This window comes from Lycium ferocissimum, chromosome 4, assembly GCF_029784015.1.
Source record: "Lycium ferocissimum isolate CSIRO_LF1 chromosome 4, AGI_CSIRO_Lferr_CH_V1, whole genome shotgun sequence".
Lineage (NCBI taxonomy): Eukaryota > Viridiplantae > Streptophyta > Magnoliopsida > Solanales > Solanaceae > Lycium > Lycium ferocissimum.
The window spans coordinates 39,134,256-39,150,281 of NC_081345.1; the positions used below are offsets into that span (position 1 = coordinate 39,134,256).

General features: G+C 33.8%; 2 protein-coding genes across 2 annotated transcripts; one reads left to right on the forward strand and one right to left on the reverse strand.

The window, feature by feature from the left end:
- The first annotated feature begins 3,313 nt into the window (after positions 1-3,313).
- On the forward strand, positions 3,314-4,598 carry LOC132052823 (probable aquaporin TIP1-2). Its single transcript, XM_059444511.1, has 3 exons — positions 3,314-3,502; positions 3,609-3,859; positions 4,025-4,598. The coding sequence occupies exons 1-3, from the start codon at positions 3,370-3,372 to the stop codon at positions 4,397-4,399; spliced, it is 759 nt and encodes a 252-aa protein (XP_059300494.1). The 5' UTR covers positions 3,314-3,369; the 3' UTR covers positions 4,400-4,598.
- An 8,606-nt stretch (positions 4,599-13,204) lies between these two features.
- LOC132052824 (transcription factor MYB59-like) lies at positions 13,205-15,177 on the reverse strand. Its single transcript, XM_059444512.1, has 3 exons — positions 14,993-15,177; positions 14,722-14,851; positions 13,205-13,944 (listed from the first exon to the last, which is right to left on the reverse strand). The coding sequence occupies exons 1-3, from the start codon at positions 15,105-15,107 to the stop codon at positions 13,467-13,469; spliced, it is 723 nt and encodes a 240-aa protein (XP_059300495.1). The 5' UTR covers positions 15,108-15,177; the 3' UTR covers positions 13,205-13,466.
- Between the last annotated feature and the right edge of the window lie 849 nt (positions 15,178-16,026).

A 16,026-nucleotide genomic window follows, 5' to 3' on the forward strand; every position in this document is an offset into this window, starting at 1 on the left:
GATGAACAAGGCGGTCCCAAGCCTCGACCGCGGTGTTCTCTTGATGAATGATCGTGTTGAGAAGATCATTCGATATCGTACCATATATCCATTGCCGAACAATGTCATCCAGCCCGTTCCATAGTGGCCTTAGCAGCAAGTTTTTTGGCCGCAGGTGGCGGTGGTGGCACGGGGGGGGGGGTGGGGGAGGAGGGAGGTAGGATGTGGTCGATCACCAAGTTGGGCACGACAATGGAGCTTGAGGTAGCCCGCTATTGTATTGGCTTCCCTTCGTAGTCAAGCACAATAGGAACGATGATTTGATATTGGTGACGGTAGTCGCAGTGACGCAACTTGAGGTGTCACCATGGAGAAGAGAGGAGAATAGCCGAAGGAGAGGAAAACGAAAAGGGGGGGGGGGGGTCGGCGGCTGCAAGGCGGGCGGCGTTGCGGGTGTGGTTTTTGGATGCTAGGTTTTCGAGGAGAACCTAGTCCGATACCATGTAAGAGAATGTTTTCCTTGAATAATCTGTCTCCCTTGAATGGGTTGATATACATGATTTACAACATAATTGTAGGCTACAAATTAGGAACTAATTTGACTAAATATTTCTAACATATGCTAACCTAAAATAGAAGATTACAAAATATATTTTACTAAATAATTACATAATCTAACAGAATTGATATAGCACTTCCATCTAACTGGTGTTTCATCCTACGTAATAGTATCTGATACCTTCACATATTTTCCCTCAGTTGTGGTTAAATTTTGATTTTGCCCTTGTGATGTATGACTCAATACATTTAATCTTTAATTAATTAAAATGTGAGTTTTTGGGGTCTCTTTATGTAGGAAATATATTATATTTACTATGTTTAGAAGTACATGGAGTAATGATATAAGTTAACATAACACACCAGTAATTAAATGATTAAACGGTTAATACTTCAGGAAATTTGTTAGTATTCACAAGCAAATGGATCAAAAGTGAGAATTTCAAGTAATTGAAGGTTATATGTGATTAGTCAGATATCTTAAGAATTAAGATTAGAATTTATCAATAACTAAGGAGACCGAAACTGCTATTAAACCCTTTTTTGGTTGCCAAAAGACAAATTAAAAAGGTAATTTAGAAGCCACCATAAAACTTGAAAACATACATGCGCAGCAAGCAACATGACATAACCGTTTAACGACCGGTTCTTCATTACTTCTGCTCATCAAAACTGGAAAAATTCATAGAATGACAAAATGGTGCTTAAAAAATTTCTAATATTCTTTTTAGAATGTTCAAACAAACAAGGAGGTCCAGCGTTTCTTAAACAAATTAAGCAAAAAATTGTTAGCTTAGCCGTCCAAAATAATTTACCTAGTAGAAGATAAGATAGAAAAAAGAAGGTCCAGAAACTTAATTACCTAATTATCAGCAGATATGATAAAGTAATGTTTTAATTGATGCATTTGGTTTGTTAATAAAAAAGCTCATTTTTCTTTTATCAAGTGGTAAAGCACCAAGTCCACCATTACGTACCTACTCAATATATTATTGCGCTTACAGCTAATTGGCCCTCAGTTTTTAATTAATCTATATTAGAAAGCATCTCAGACTATTCATACCAAATTTTAAAAAAATTGATCAAGACAACATAATTACTTTGATTAGCACATCATAATTACAAGCCACCACTTTCTCGCTCCTTTTTAAACAAACTTAAACTTGTGGCAGTCCTTTCTTGATCGGAAGTCGGAACTATACGTACATATTGTAACAGCATACTCCATTTGTCTCAATTTATGTGATACATTTTTCTTTTTAGTCCGTACAAAAAAGAATAATACATTTCCTTATTTGATAATATTTAACTTTAAACTTTACCTTTTACACTTAACGAGATGATTTATAACTACACAAATATCTTTGACTTGTTTTAGACCACAAGATTCAAAAGTCTTTCTTTATTTCTTAAACTCCGTGCCCTGTCAAACTATATCACATAAATTGGGACGAAGGGAGTATATTCTTTTACTCTCTTTTTTCAAAATTTTCCATCTGGCTGGACCAATTTGTTGGCCATTAATCTCCTTTTGCAAATAATGATGAAAAGCTGTTTTTCAAATTAAAATAAGACATTAGAACCTTATAGAAGAAAATGTTAGAGTTGTCTCACTTTGATATCACTCCATAAATAAGAAGTCATATTTGGTTTTATCAGATTGTTCTTAAAAGCTTATTATCAATACTCAAACTTGGATGACAAAAATAAATTCACCAAAAAATTAATTAACATTAGCTATGGAAATCGTTGCTAATGTTTTTTTATAATCCATACTAATCCATCGTTCAACAAGATTCCGGACTAATTTTTACTGTTTAGTGATAGAAGTTATCCGTGTCTAATTTTTAAGTTTTTGTAGTAACAAAAAGGATCCTTCATATACCATAAGTTATAAATGTTATTAAATCTACAAATTAATCTCTAATAAGCAGAAATGATATGTTGATTAAGTGATGCTGCCTACAATCACAATTTAGATAGCTGACTATGGTTGTCTCCATCATAGATTCCACCGTCGGCAAAATTGTCGGTTCGAGCAACAATCATTTTGATGTATCCTATTATCATTCTCCTTATTTTTGGTCGGCTGTACATACTATTTCCATTCCTTTTTCTAATCTCTTTAATTCTGGTATACACTTTGTGCACCCATAATGTCTGCTTCTTTTCATTTAATTTGGTTAAATTTACCTACAATAACATACAACTCATCATATCAAATATGATATGATAAGATAATTAACCTAAAAAAGCAAATTAGTATAGCCGGTTAAATAAAATTCTTTACACTATAGTACTCCCTCCATTCCATAATAAGTGACTTTTTAGGCTTTTCATTTTATTTCAAAATAATTATTTACATAATCAAAAATCATAAGTGGTGCTTTAGGATTTCAAGAAGAAATTGATCTTCTTCTTCCAAAATGACTCTTATTTACGTAATCAAGAATCATTAAGCTTTTCTTTTTATAGGCATTTAATTAGGAGTAAGTTATTAAAAACACTCCTAATTTTCTGTGAATAACACTTTCTTGGGGTGTTATGTAAGCTCAAAAAGTCACTTATTATGGAATGGAGGGAGTACATAATATTTTTTTAACTTAACTCCTTTTTTTTCCCTTTAACCAGCGGTTGGAACCCCATTGAAATGCCACATGTCAGCATCCAAATAAATTGGAGGCACGCCTAAGAGACAATGACAGGTGGCTTCCAACCCAAGGGTATCTTCTTATTAGTCCACTGTATTTAAGTGGCACTAACTTGCTATGAAATAAACATCTCACAAATTGAGCATTTCTTCTTCCTCAGAGAAAATAATTAGTAGTAATAATGCCTATTTCAAGAATTTCCCTCGGAAGTTTAGCAGAGGCTAGCCAGCCTGATGCTCTCAAGGCTGCAACAGCTGAGTTCATTTCCATGCTCATTTTCGTTTTTGCAGGCTCAGGCTCTGGCATGGCCTTCAGTAAGTATAATTTGTATTTATATATATGCATTGACATTATAAAGAATTTCTTACACTGTTAACGTGTAATAATAACTCTTGAGAATAATATTGGTACTCTTCATAGGTAAGCTAACGGATGGTGGAGCAGCAACGCCAGCTGGACTTATTTCGGCATCCATAGCACATGCCTTTGCCCTTTTTGTGGCGGTTTCAGTTGGAGCAAACATTTCTGGAGGTCACGTTAACCCTGCAGTTACATTTGGTGCCTTTGTGGGCGGTCACATTACCCTTTTCAGAAGTGTTTTGTATTGGATTGCACAATTGGCTGGATCCATCGCGGCTTGTGTGCTCCTCAAGTTTTCTACTGGTGGATTGGTAAAGCCACTTTCCTCTTCATGCAACAGACTTTTTACTCAAAAATCAAACAGACGCAGATATTTTTGAAAAAAAACCACACACCATAATTTTTTTTATGAGTCATATTTATTTTTTTACTACTAAAGTTAGAAATCAATTTTTTTTTTTTTTTAAATGATGCAGGAAATAGGAGCATTCACACTCTCAAGTGGAGTGACACCATGGAACGCAGTTGTTTTCGAGATAGTAATGACCTTTGGCCTTGTTTACACTGTCTACGCAACTGCAGTTGACCCCAAGAAAGGCAACTTGGGAATTATTGCCCCAATTGCGATTGGTTTCATTGTGGGTGCCAATATTTTGGCTGGTGGTGCCTTTGATGGTGCATCAATGAACCCCGCCGTGTCTTTTGGTCCAGCAGTGGTTAGCTGGACCTGGAACAACCATTGGGTCTACTGGCTCGGGCCATTTGCAGGTGCTGCTATTGCTGCTTTGGTATACGAAATCATCTTCATTGGCCAGAACGATCACGAGCAGCTCCCTTGCACTGATTATTAAGGATGGATTTCCTCTTTTCTTTTCTCTAAATTAGAACCAAATGTTGCTTAATTAATGTTTCAAGGTTGTCGTTGTTTTCCTGCTCTCTTTGTTTTATTTCAAAACTTGGTGAAGTTTCTTGGCTTTTCTTAATTGTAAAATCGTGAGAAAAAAAGAAAAAGAAACAAGCGATGCAAGTATGAGGTTGACTTTCCTTTGATGCTTTGCTTGGATTAACTATAATTATTATTCGTTGCAGACAATAACTTGTTAAATTATCAGGAAGGAGTACCAATATAGACCTTTCATTAATTAGGAGTAGGTACACCAAATAAAGTACTTAAAAGAAGTTTCGTTTTTAAATGCATAGTTTGAACCTTCAAAATTGTGTTACTCATTATTCATAAACTTAATTGGCTTTCTTCAAGCATTCAAAGTTTAAACAGAAGAAAAAATTTAAACAGAAGAGAAAATTCTCGTAGGCTTTTGCTCATACTTTGTTGGATAACGTCAGAACTGTTTTAGAAATCAACAGAACAAAACAAACTCAGGTCCCGTTATTTGTTAGTAAGAGTAATAAGATATTATGCAATATACTCTTGATAGATCAATAGAGGATGTTAGGATCGGGAGTCCGGGATAGTGTGGAATTAGACAAAGCAGTCAATTAAAGACAATAACCAGGATAATAGGAGACAAAGATTTAACGTGGTTCGGTCACCTTGACCTACATCCACAACCAAAAGAGAAGCAAATTTACTGACACCAACGGATACAAAAGAGAATACAAAATTAGAGTAATTAAATATTGTAATATCCCAAGACCCCCAAGAGAATAACCTCACAAGATCACTCCAATAAAGGGTTCACACAAGTGTTTCCCAACACACAACTCTCTTACAATAATACTCTAAAAGAAGAGAAGAAGACAAAGAGAAAAAGAAGCTTTTCAATTGTTTTTGGTGTGTCTTCAACTATGGGAAGCTCTTCTATTTATAGCAAGTACTTGGTCTCCAAATTTGTGATGCCATGGGTAATGTCATGAACAAATGTATCCACCACACATATTAAAGCTTGGTGCCCAAGTTCATTGCATATAGGCTTATGCCTATATCAAAATGAAGGCCATATTACAAATCTCCACCTTGACCACCTAATTTTGAGCGATATAGTAATTTTGCTCCACCTTCTTCAAAACGCCCCAAGGGGCAAATTTCACAATTTCATGATGTCAGAATCAGACGGATCTCCGTCTGATGTCGAAACAGTAGTAACACCTGTAACAACAGATCCCAACAACGTATACGACGTTCCAGACTTATGTGCCTTCATAACCATAGGAGCACCTCGGGAGACTTCAAGAACTCCACCTTCACCTGTGTATTTGCACCCAAGAGATTCTAGAGTGCCCAAAGAGATGAGATTTTTCTTCAACTCAGGAACATATCTAACATTGGTGAGAGTTCTCACCACATCATTGTGCATTTTGATTCAGACTGTACCTTTCCCAACAATTTTGCAGGCAGCATTATTGCTCATCAAAACAACTCCACCTTCAATAGAATCATATGTAGAAAACAAGACCTTGTTGGGACACATATGATGCGAACAACCCGAATCTAAAATTCACTCATCGTTAGAACTAAAATTATTTTCAGCTACTAAGAATATAGCTCCTTCAATCTCGTCGCAACACTTGCTTCAAAGAATGTCAGAATCCCCGTGCTCATTTTTCTTTTCTTTTTCTTTTTTCAACTTAGGACACTCAAACTTAATGTGACCCTTTTTATGACAATAATGGCACACTAAATTGTTGTATCTAGACTTTGCATCAGATTTACTCCTAACAAATAAACAGTACTTCGATTTCCACTACCTTCCCCGCAGAGTATCTCTATCTATCTGATCTTTAGATTTCAAAGATAGATTTGATTTTTCTATAAGAGATAATTTCTTTCCCATAAAGTATAGTATCTCTAAAATGATTAAAGGATTGGGGTAGGGTACATATTAGCAAAACGACTTGATCCTCTTCCTCAATCATCTTAACATCTATATTACTCAAATCCATAAGAATGGAATCAAAAGCGGCAAGATGTGAGAGTATGGAAGTAATTTCATCCATGTGAAACGTGTAAAGCTTCTGCTTCAAGTAGAGTCTGTTCTCAACTGTCCTTTTCGTATACAGGCCTTTCAACTTTTCCCACATGCCTTTACCAGTGATTTCTGAAGCTATTTCACGCAATAAATCATCAGATAGATTTAGTATAATACTAGATCTCACCCTTTTATCAAGGCTAGCAAACTCCTCATCCGTTATTTTTTCTGATTTGTTCTCCTTTCCTAGCAGCGCCATATCCGAACCATCCTCAACCAGGATAGCTTCTATTTTCAGCTGCCACATACCGAAGTTTGCACTTTGGTCGAATTTCTCAACGTATATCTTCGTTATCGTCATGGTGACTACTAGAACAAAACCCGGATTAACTAGGATCTGATACCAATTTGTTAGGATCAGGAGTCCGGGATAGTGCGAAATTAGACAAAGCAGTCAATTAAAGACAACAACAAGGATAATAGAAGACAAAGATTTAATTTAGTTCAGTCAACTTGACCTACATCCACAACCAAAAGAGGAGCAAATTTACTAACACCAACGGACACTAAAGAGAATACAAAACAACAAAAGAGAATACAAAATTAGAGTAATTAAATACTCTAATATTCCAAAAACCCCAAGAGAATAACCTCACAAGATCACTCTAATAAAAGGTTCACACAAGTGTTTTCCAACACACAACTCTCTTACAATAATACTCTAAAAGAAGAGAAGAAGACAAAGAGAAAGAGAAGCTCTTCAATTGTTTTCGGTGTGTCTTCAACTATGGGAAGCTCTTCTATTTATAGCAAGAAGTACTTGGTCTCCAAGTTTGTGATGTCATGGGTAATGTCATGAATAAATGTATCCACCACACATATTAAAGCTTGGTGCCCAAGTTCATTGCTAATAGGCTTATGCCTATATCAAAATGAAGGCCATATTGCAGAGGAAAACATGATTCTTCTAAAAAAACAAAGCAATATAGATGGATATTCATCAATTTTTTCCCCAACGAAATTTTAGTATATAGGTAGTAAAGTTATGATGTTGATAATGAAAAGGCTATAAACAGACTTCTGGAGGTATGGTAAAAGTCTGTTAATTATAATTTGAAAAACTAGGATTCGTTATTTGACAAAATGCTTTCCAGTTTTCTGTCTGTTTATACATCTCTGGAAGTAGGTAACAGTCTGATAGTATTGACGCTCTGCATTAAACCTTCCCTAGTCTGCATTAAACTCTACACAAGTTACTCTGCAGGAATCTAAAGTTCCATATATATACACAGTTGCACACACTATTAAAGGTGCCTACAAAACAAATGAATGAGACAATGTTATTCATCATAAATTATAATACAGGTCAATATGAGCTACATCATTAGCTTAAATCAGCACAAATTTTTAGCTGAGTTTCATTGGACTAATCAAAAAAGGCTACGTTAATAAATGAGTGTCATTAACCCGCCTAAACTTGAACGGATTGAGTAGGTCATGTTTTCATATGCTAGTTTAACCACACCTAATATCAAGTGATAATATTTTATAAATTGCACTGCTAATGCAAATTATTTATATATGTTATATAAATTTAAACCCATGCAAGTTGCAACTAATAGCGTTTAAGTTGGGGCAACCCTGATATCGTACTACGTGCCTTGAATTTCCTAGTTCATTTGTGTCCAAAATAGTGATAATGTTATTATGAGAATGACTCTGGAGCACCCATCAGAAATAGGTTCCTATCAGAAAAACCAGTTCAAAGCTTCAATTGAAGAACTTAAACTTAAATCGATTTAGGTAGAGATTCAATTGAAGAAATAGGCAAAATATCGATTGATACAATTGAAGCTTTTATTTGGTTAAGAAATTTGCAGAAATAATCACTTTTCGTCAGTGAGATGACCAACAAACAAAGGTGCTTATATTATTATTAATTTTACTTGCAATCAAGTCGTATTTACTTACAATGTCTAACGTTAAGAGGTCAATAAAATGCTTAGCACTCTCAGCAATTAGCCAGTGGAATTGCCAAACATTTTTATGTTTTTTTAATTTCGTAGCCTCTCATATCTTTGTACTTGGTAGTATTTACTATTTGGTTCAGGTCACATCCTCATCACAATTAAATAAAATTTACTTGCTTTCTCCCCACCACCCACCACCTTTTTATTGTAAATCTAGACTTTTAGAAATCATTCTAGTGCGCCTAATCCCTATCAATTTAAAAATTGACGAGTGCTACAAAAAATTTCCCATCCACTTAATAAAAATAAACAATTTTACTTTAGCAATCTGTATATATTGGTGTACTAAAGTGAAGGAGCTACGTGTTGTTGCGTTAACTGTTTCCCTTTTGAAACCTGTAAAAATATCGAGCTACAGATTTGGGTGTATTTCTTTTGCTTAGAATCTATTTTCGTTATTGGAGATCATTAGTGCTACACTCTTGCATCCTTGTTAAATCCCCTAAAGCAAAAGAACTTTATAAGAATAGGACTAATTTTTTGATACCTTGATTGACTTCTTATAAGTAAAATATTATCGTGTTTTCATTTGATATAAGTGTGCATAAAGACAATGCTTTGCAAATCTTAGTGTGCAAATGACTTCACTCAATTCAAAATGGCTAGTCGTTAGATGTCACATAATACAGTTCAAATAAACAATAAACCCATCCGTTTAAAAGCCAACAATATTTTTAATCATTTAGCTTATCATGATTTTTGACAAACACGGCAATAATTTACAATTATTCACAATATTACATTTGATCATATAACTATCAACAAAAATAATAAGAGCCTATTTGCATTAGCTGATTGAAAGTAGTTTATAAGCATTAAGCGTTGAAATTACTTTTTGGGTTGAAACTGATTTTATAAATAAACAATTACTTGTTGAGTTGAAGTGCTGAAAATTAATGATGAGTTATTGAATCATACGAAAGTTATAAATTAAAAAATATTTGTATAAAGAGAATATTAACGGACGAAATGGAATGAAGATGGAGTTAGAAGTTCTATTAGAGGAGTATTTTGAGAATTAAAAAAAGAGAGAGAGAGAGAGAGGGAGAATTAAAAAAAAAAAAAAGGACACAATAGTAAAATATTTGGTCAAATGAAAAGTGCCAATAATCTTAAAAGCCATAAGTTGGAGGGACTGATACACGAATAGCCAGCTGAATTCATTGTTTATTTTTCGTAACCGATATACATCAATTATACACTGATTATACACATATTATACATATGTCGGATATATGTAGTTAAGTGGTGTTGGGTGCGCGGCTATTTTAGGTTATCTCTTTAAAGTTGGAAGTGACCAACTTATTACTTTGTGTGAGTTTTGACTTATAAACACTAAATAAGTTAAGAGTTTTAGTTACATATCTAAAAACTAATTTAACCAATTTACAAGTTTAACCAAACACTATCTAAGTTTTACACACTGGTTTCATCAAGCAGCCAACTAGAATAAATGGTCCACAATCATAGGTGTCGGATAAACTAATGTAACACAATGATTAGAGCAGATAGGCTCGTACTCAGTATAGTAGTTCGGATTCGAATATGGATGAATCTGGAAATTTAATTAGGGGAAGGTCGATCCTTTTATATCAGTATGTAAAATGTAACTTTATTTGTCAATTAGTTATTCCATTCAATATATGAGAACTTAAAAAAGTATCTTAATTCATAGGAATGTCCATGAATTTAAGCAATATTACTTTTCGTGTTTGGCCAGCAGATATAGATATAAATTCATCTTAAGTGCACGGTATATGTCAATTAGGCATTGAGCTTAACTCACACCCCAAAAGTTAACTCAAAGGGAGGAGAATTGTCCAAGCCTTACAAGGAGCCCAGGATTCTCGTCAGTCACCGATGTGGCATATTCTCTTCAGCGCACACCCCCCCCCCCCCAAGCCCAGATAGATCCGAATATTCTTTTCTAATTCGGTGTAGTGTCTGGAGCGTGCACATTCTCATGGATGGGGGCATTTTCACCCCCCAGCGGTCCGGGACCGATCAATTGGTCCGGGGACATTGTGCCTCCCTCTTTTTTCCGACGATGTACCCACATCGGATGGAGCTTGACTCTGATACCATGTTAAATTAGGCATTGGGCCTAACTCACTCCCTCAGCGGATTGGCTCATCAAATTCTTCCATTTCTCTCCATTTCTCCCAAGTTCTACCTTAGATTAGAGACACATAGCATGAGTTAGAATTAATGACTAAGATTTAATTGATTAAAACAAGGCCCTAAACATAGTTTATATAATTAATAACTTATCCATAAATATATTAAAATATTTTCTCTCTCTTCCTATTTTAATATTCCATCTTTTTTTCAATCATGAAAACTCTTTCAGAAATATACAATTACCAATTGAGTAATGGGTCTATATTATGTAAATTAGTAAGCATCATAATTGAAAAAATGGAAATTATCACCGATTGAATAATGGGTCTATTAGGGAAAAAAAAATTAAGTGGCAAAAAATAATCAGATAAAACAGAAAAGATATTTCACTGGGTAGGAAAAGTAAATAGGAAGAGAGAGAAAAATATTCTAATATATTTATGGATAAGTTATTAATTATGTAATCATGGTTAGGGCATTGTTTTAGTCAATTAAATCTTAGCCATTAATTCTAATCCATGTCATGTGTCTCTAATCCAAGATAGAGTTTGGGGGAAATGGAGAGAAGGGAAATGGAGAGGAGCCCAATCCCCTCCAAGCCTTACAAGGAGCGCAGAGTCTCGTCCGTCACCAATGTAGTATATTGTCTTCAGTATATAATAATTATGTTTCTTCATGAATTCAATGGTTTGAATTTATTTATTTATGATTTAAAAAATTCAGGCAACAACTTTACTTTTATCCGACATTCCTAAAATTAGAGGTGGTAAATGGACCGCTTGAACTGTGTCTGAGAGGGTAAAATGAGTTGAATTCATAAAGGTAAAATTAACAAAATGACTACCTTTTGGTAGTTTCCTATCATTTATAGCTACCTTTTAAAAATGATCATTTGTAGCTATATTTTTCTGAATTAAGGTATTTTTCGGATGTATTTGATGCTTATAAATACATAGTAACACAAAGAAAAAATAAAACATATCCCTTGATTTAAGGCCATAACGGTGGGATCAATTAATTAGCTATTAATTGGTATTTTTTTACCATACCCTTCCACAAAATCAGATTTTAGATTACCTTTCCATAACCATTTTCTATTCCTCCATTCAATCTTCAACATTCAAATATAAAAAATCAAAAATTCAAAATTTGAAAACATTCAACAGCCAATATATTTAAAGTTTTCAATATTGATTTCGTTCTTGATTTACCAATGTATTTGATAGCATAACCAATGTATTTGAAGTTTCTAATCAAACCCCATGTATTTTATATTAAATCTCATGTATTTGTGTGAGTAACAATTTGCATCACCCATGTATTTTAGTGGTAATGTATTTGAAGTTTTCAATATTGATTTCGCTTTTGGATTTACACATGTATTTGATAGCATAACCAATGTATTTGAAGTTACCAATCAAACCTCATGTATTTTTATATTAAATCTCATGTATTTGTGTGAGTAACAATTTGCATCACACATGTATTTGATAGATTAATTTGAACAAAATACACAAATATATAGAAAACTTACAATGTATTTTCGTCACTCATGTATTTGAAACTAGATGAATCGATGGAATTAATTTGAACAAAATACACAAAAATATAGAAAAACTTACATAAATACACCACCAACCACAACAATTGGTAGTTATGTCATAGAACATACACAAATACATATATTTTTCATCTTCTCAAAAACCCTAGACCACCAAAAAACCTAGCCACTAATCAAATGCAACTCGGTTCAAATTTATGGGCCTTTGGTCCACGGCCAAAAGTCTTGGCATTTACAACTACAACTTGCCCGTAATGGGAGATAAGCCCACGCCCATAATGAATGATCATTCTAGTTGGAACATCATTCACATAAAAAAGAAAATGGAAAGGTTAATTGCCTTCTTATGTTTAATGTGTCCACAAAGCTTGAAATCATGGGAACCAAAAAAAAATTTGAGGAGAGGCGGCCGCCACCCGTGGTGGTGGTGGTTGATAGAAGGAGAGAGAATTTTTTTGGGGATTTGAGAAATGAAAAATCTAAAATAGGTAGTGAGTGAGAATAGAGAGAGTCAAAAATTTATGAAAAGGAGAGAGATGGTAATGTATATTAAGTGATTAATAGTGTTACCATTAAAAGGGGATATGGGATTGGGGATGCTAAATTTTAGGTATATTTGTGCACAAGAATCGAAAGTTACTATGTAGCTATATTAGTTAAATTCAAAAAGTATTTAGTTATTATTAGTAATTAAAACAAAAGGTAATTAATATCACTAATTATGTACTAAAAGTAACTATAACACGTAATTTTTCCATTCATAAATGAGTCATTGTCCAACCCCGCTTAAAATTTTATTGGGCTGAGATGTGTTGGATTACAATAGACTGAGCGAATAAATGAGTGGGTTATGCAGGTCTTTACAAATGTAAGAATCTCTAATACATGTTGAAGGGTTTGTACATGGAAATGCAACTGCGAGAAAAGAGTGAGCTAGCTGCTAATATAATAAAAAAATATAAAATAAAAAAAAACTATAGAATAACCAAATTACTATTACCGGTATTTTACAAGGAATTAAAGGAAATTTAGATCTTCATATATAAGAGATTGTCAGAGTAGCCACACATAAAGACACATATATACTCTAGTACTAATATAACTAAGCCTCAGATGACAACAGAAGACTTACAAACACTACCAATTATTAAAAAACCCAGCGCCTTCTGATCATGGGATCTTTTAGACTCTTAGTGTTGCTATATACAAGTGATAACTAAATATTACTTTCCTCACAAACCTACACCCACTCTACAAGAAACAAATATTTTTCCTCCAGTTAGCCAGTAAAAAATGTGAAATCTTGATTGTCAAAGTAATAATCAGTCATATTCCACAGTGAATCAGGACAATAATCCCATAAGGGTGAAGCCATAACTGGTAAATTGTTCCTTGTTTCAATTTCTTGTGATGATTCGACATCTTTCCAGATTTCATCCATGGAATAGACCATCATGTTCTGATACCCTTCTTCATGATTATCATGTATTTTATTTTCTCCAACAACTTGTTCCAACAGCTCGAGTCCATCGTTATTGTAGAAGTTCGTTTCGTTTTGTTCAGTACTGATGGGTATAGAGTCCACATCAGGACTATTGGCAGAGGAAGAGGAACAATTGGAGGAGGACGAAAATGGAGAAATAGGAGCCTTATTCTTCTTCTTCTGATCTTGGGCCTGCTTTCTCATGTGAGTTCTCCAATAATTCTTGATTTCATTATCAGTTCGCCCAGGTAATTTCCCAGCGATTTTTGACCATCTGCACGTAAAGTAGGGGTGTCAAATAAGTGGATTAAATTAAATTTACACGAGTTAAAGCAGCTTGAATCAATAAATTATAGGTTGAGTCTTAATGTGCCTAGAATCTGTTTTGAGTCAAAATAAGAGGGCGGTTTAGGTTAAATAACCACTAAAGGTAGACCTTTAGGTAAAGTCTGCGTACACTAGGTATGGTGGTGGTTTAGGCTAAATAATGAGTAATAATCCAACCTATCCTTCTCAATATCATTTTAATTTATTTGTTTGCTCTTTTACAATTTGTTTAATTACCAAATTCTTAATGCAATTTTTTTTATTTGTCATGATTATATCTAACCAACTAAAGTAAAATAATTTAGTTTCTCTATGTTTTGATAATTTTTATTGTGGAATTTGGGTTACTATGGCATAGATATGCCTAACAAGCATAACCAACAAAAGTTGTGGTAGGGTACACCGATAAGAATCCCCCATTCTGAACTAGAGATCTTGGGTTCGAACTTTGAAATAAAGTTGTCTTTCATAGAAAGTGGTTTATCCTTAGAAGTGGAACTTTATTCCTGCGCAAATTTGAATTAATCAAACCTCATATCAATTATGCTACCGGACTCTGGATAAGAAAACAAGAAAAAAAAAATGCCTGATTAACAGGACTTGCTATAAGTATATGTTCAGTCCAATCTGTGGGCATGGCTAAATTTGAATCACATGAAAAATAAAAAAGGACACTAACAAATTAAGGATTATTGAAACGAGAAAAGAAGTTCAAAATACAAACCTATTTCCATATTTGGAGTGGAGTTGAAGAACAAGGCGTTCTTCTTGAGGGGTCATCCTGCCACGTTTAAGACCAGGATTCAAGTAGTTAACCCATCGCAATCTGCAACTCTTTCCACTTCTTTTCAAACCTATAAATAATAATAATAACAAAGAAATGGAATGCAGAAGAAGAGGTTATTAAACTTGCTCCCTTCACTAAATACGTACTATGTCATGGCCTATATATATATACCTATTTTATTTTTCTCGCCCGCCAACCAACCTCAAACCTGAAACTTTCGCCAGAAAATCCCAGCGACGGTCACCAAACATCTTCACATAAAATACTAGCTGAAGATCTTCTTGTTCAGTCCATGGACCTTTTCTTATTTCTTCTTGCACCATTTTTTTTTCTCTCTCTCACTAGCTAGAGTATTTCTTTGTTTTTTTTCTGAGTGTCTTGTGGGTGATTGATACTAGTGTACGCGACTGATATTTATACGGGGAATAATTGCGTTTAAGGGGTTTGTCCTAATTTTCTTAGTTATATTTCATCCCTTTAAATTTATGTCCCGATGCTTGATTGGGCGTGAAATTTAAAAATAAAAAAAAATCGAAACTTATAATTAAAATAGGTCTTAAGCATTGTGTGACTACAAATTATTTTTTAAATAAAATTAAAATTAATTAAATTCTAAATAATAATAAGTGAGATTATTTTTATGACCGACTAAAAAAGACGTTAAATTAGAAGAGAGTATTATATGTGGGTATGTGTCTATTAGCAAGTGGTCTGGGAGTGCTCATTTAATTTAGTGGCCTAGAACCAATTGTTGGCATATGATGCAAGCCATTAACAGGAAGGACCCAAATGATGATCAATCTAGATAAGAGGTTGATATGTTTGATGTGATGTAACTTTATTCTTTCATAAGTTGCTGCCCATTTCGTAGTTGCATTCTTTTTGGAATTTCTCTTTATTTCATCTCCACATCTCTACGAAAATCGTACTTCTTTTGTTTTATTTTACATATATGGCGGTGTTTAATTTGATATAGAATTTGACCAACAAAAAAAAAGTGTGCTTTCGAGAACAACTTAAGCTTTTTAGAGATGATAACACAGTTCAAAATGATATCAGAAAAGGATTCATGTATTTGACCATGAAAAAGAATCATGATGCATTTTCTATATGGTTCTTTTATGAAAAGATGAATCTAATAAATGCAAGTATGTTTTTAAGAAAAAATTGTACTTAATACGGTTTTCTTATAATTTAAGGAGTAATTAAATATTTATTAGAATCTTTTGATAAAGCGCTCAT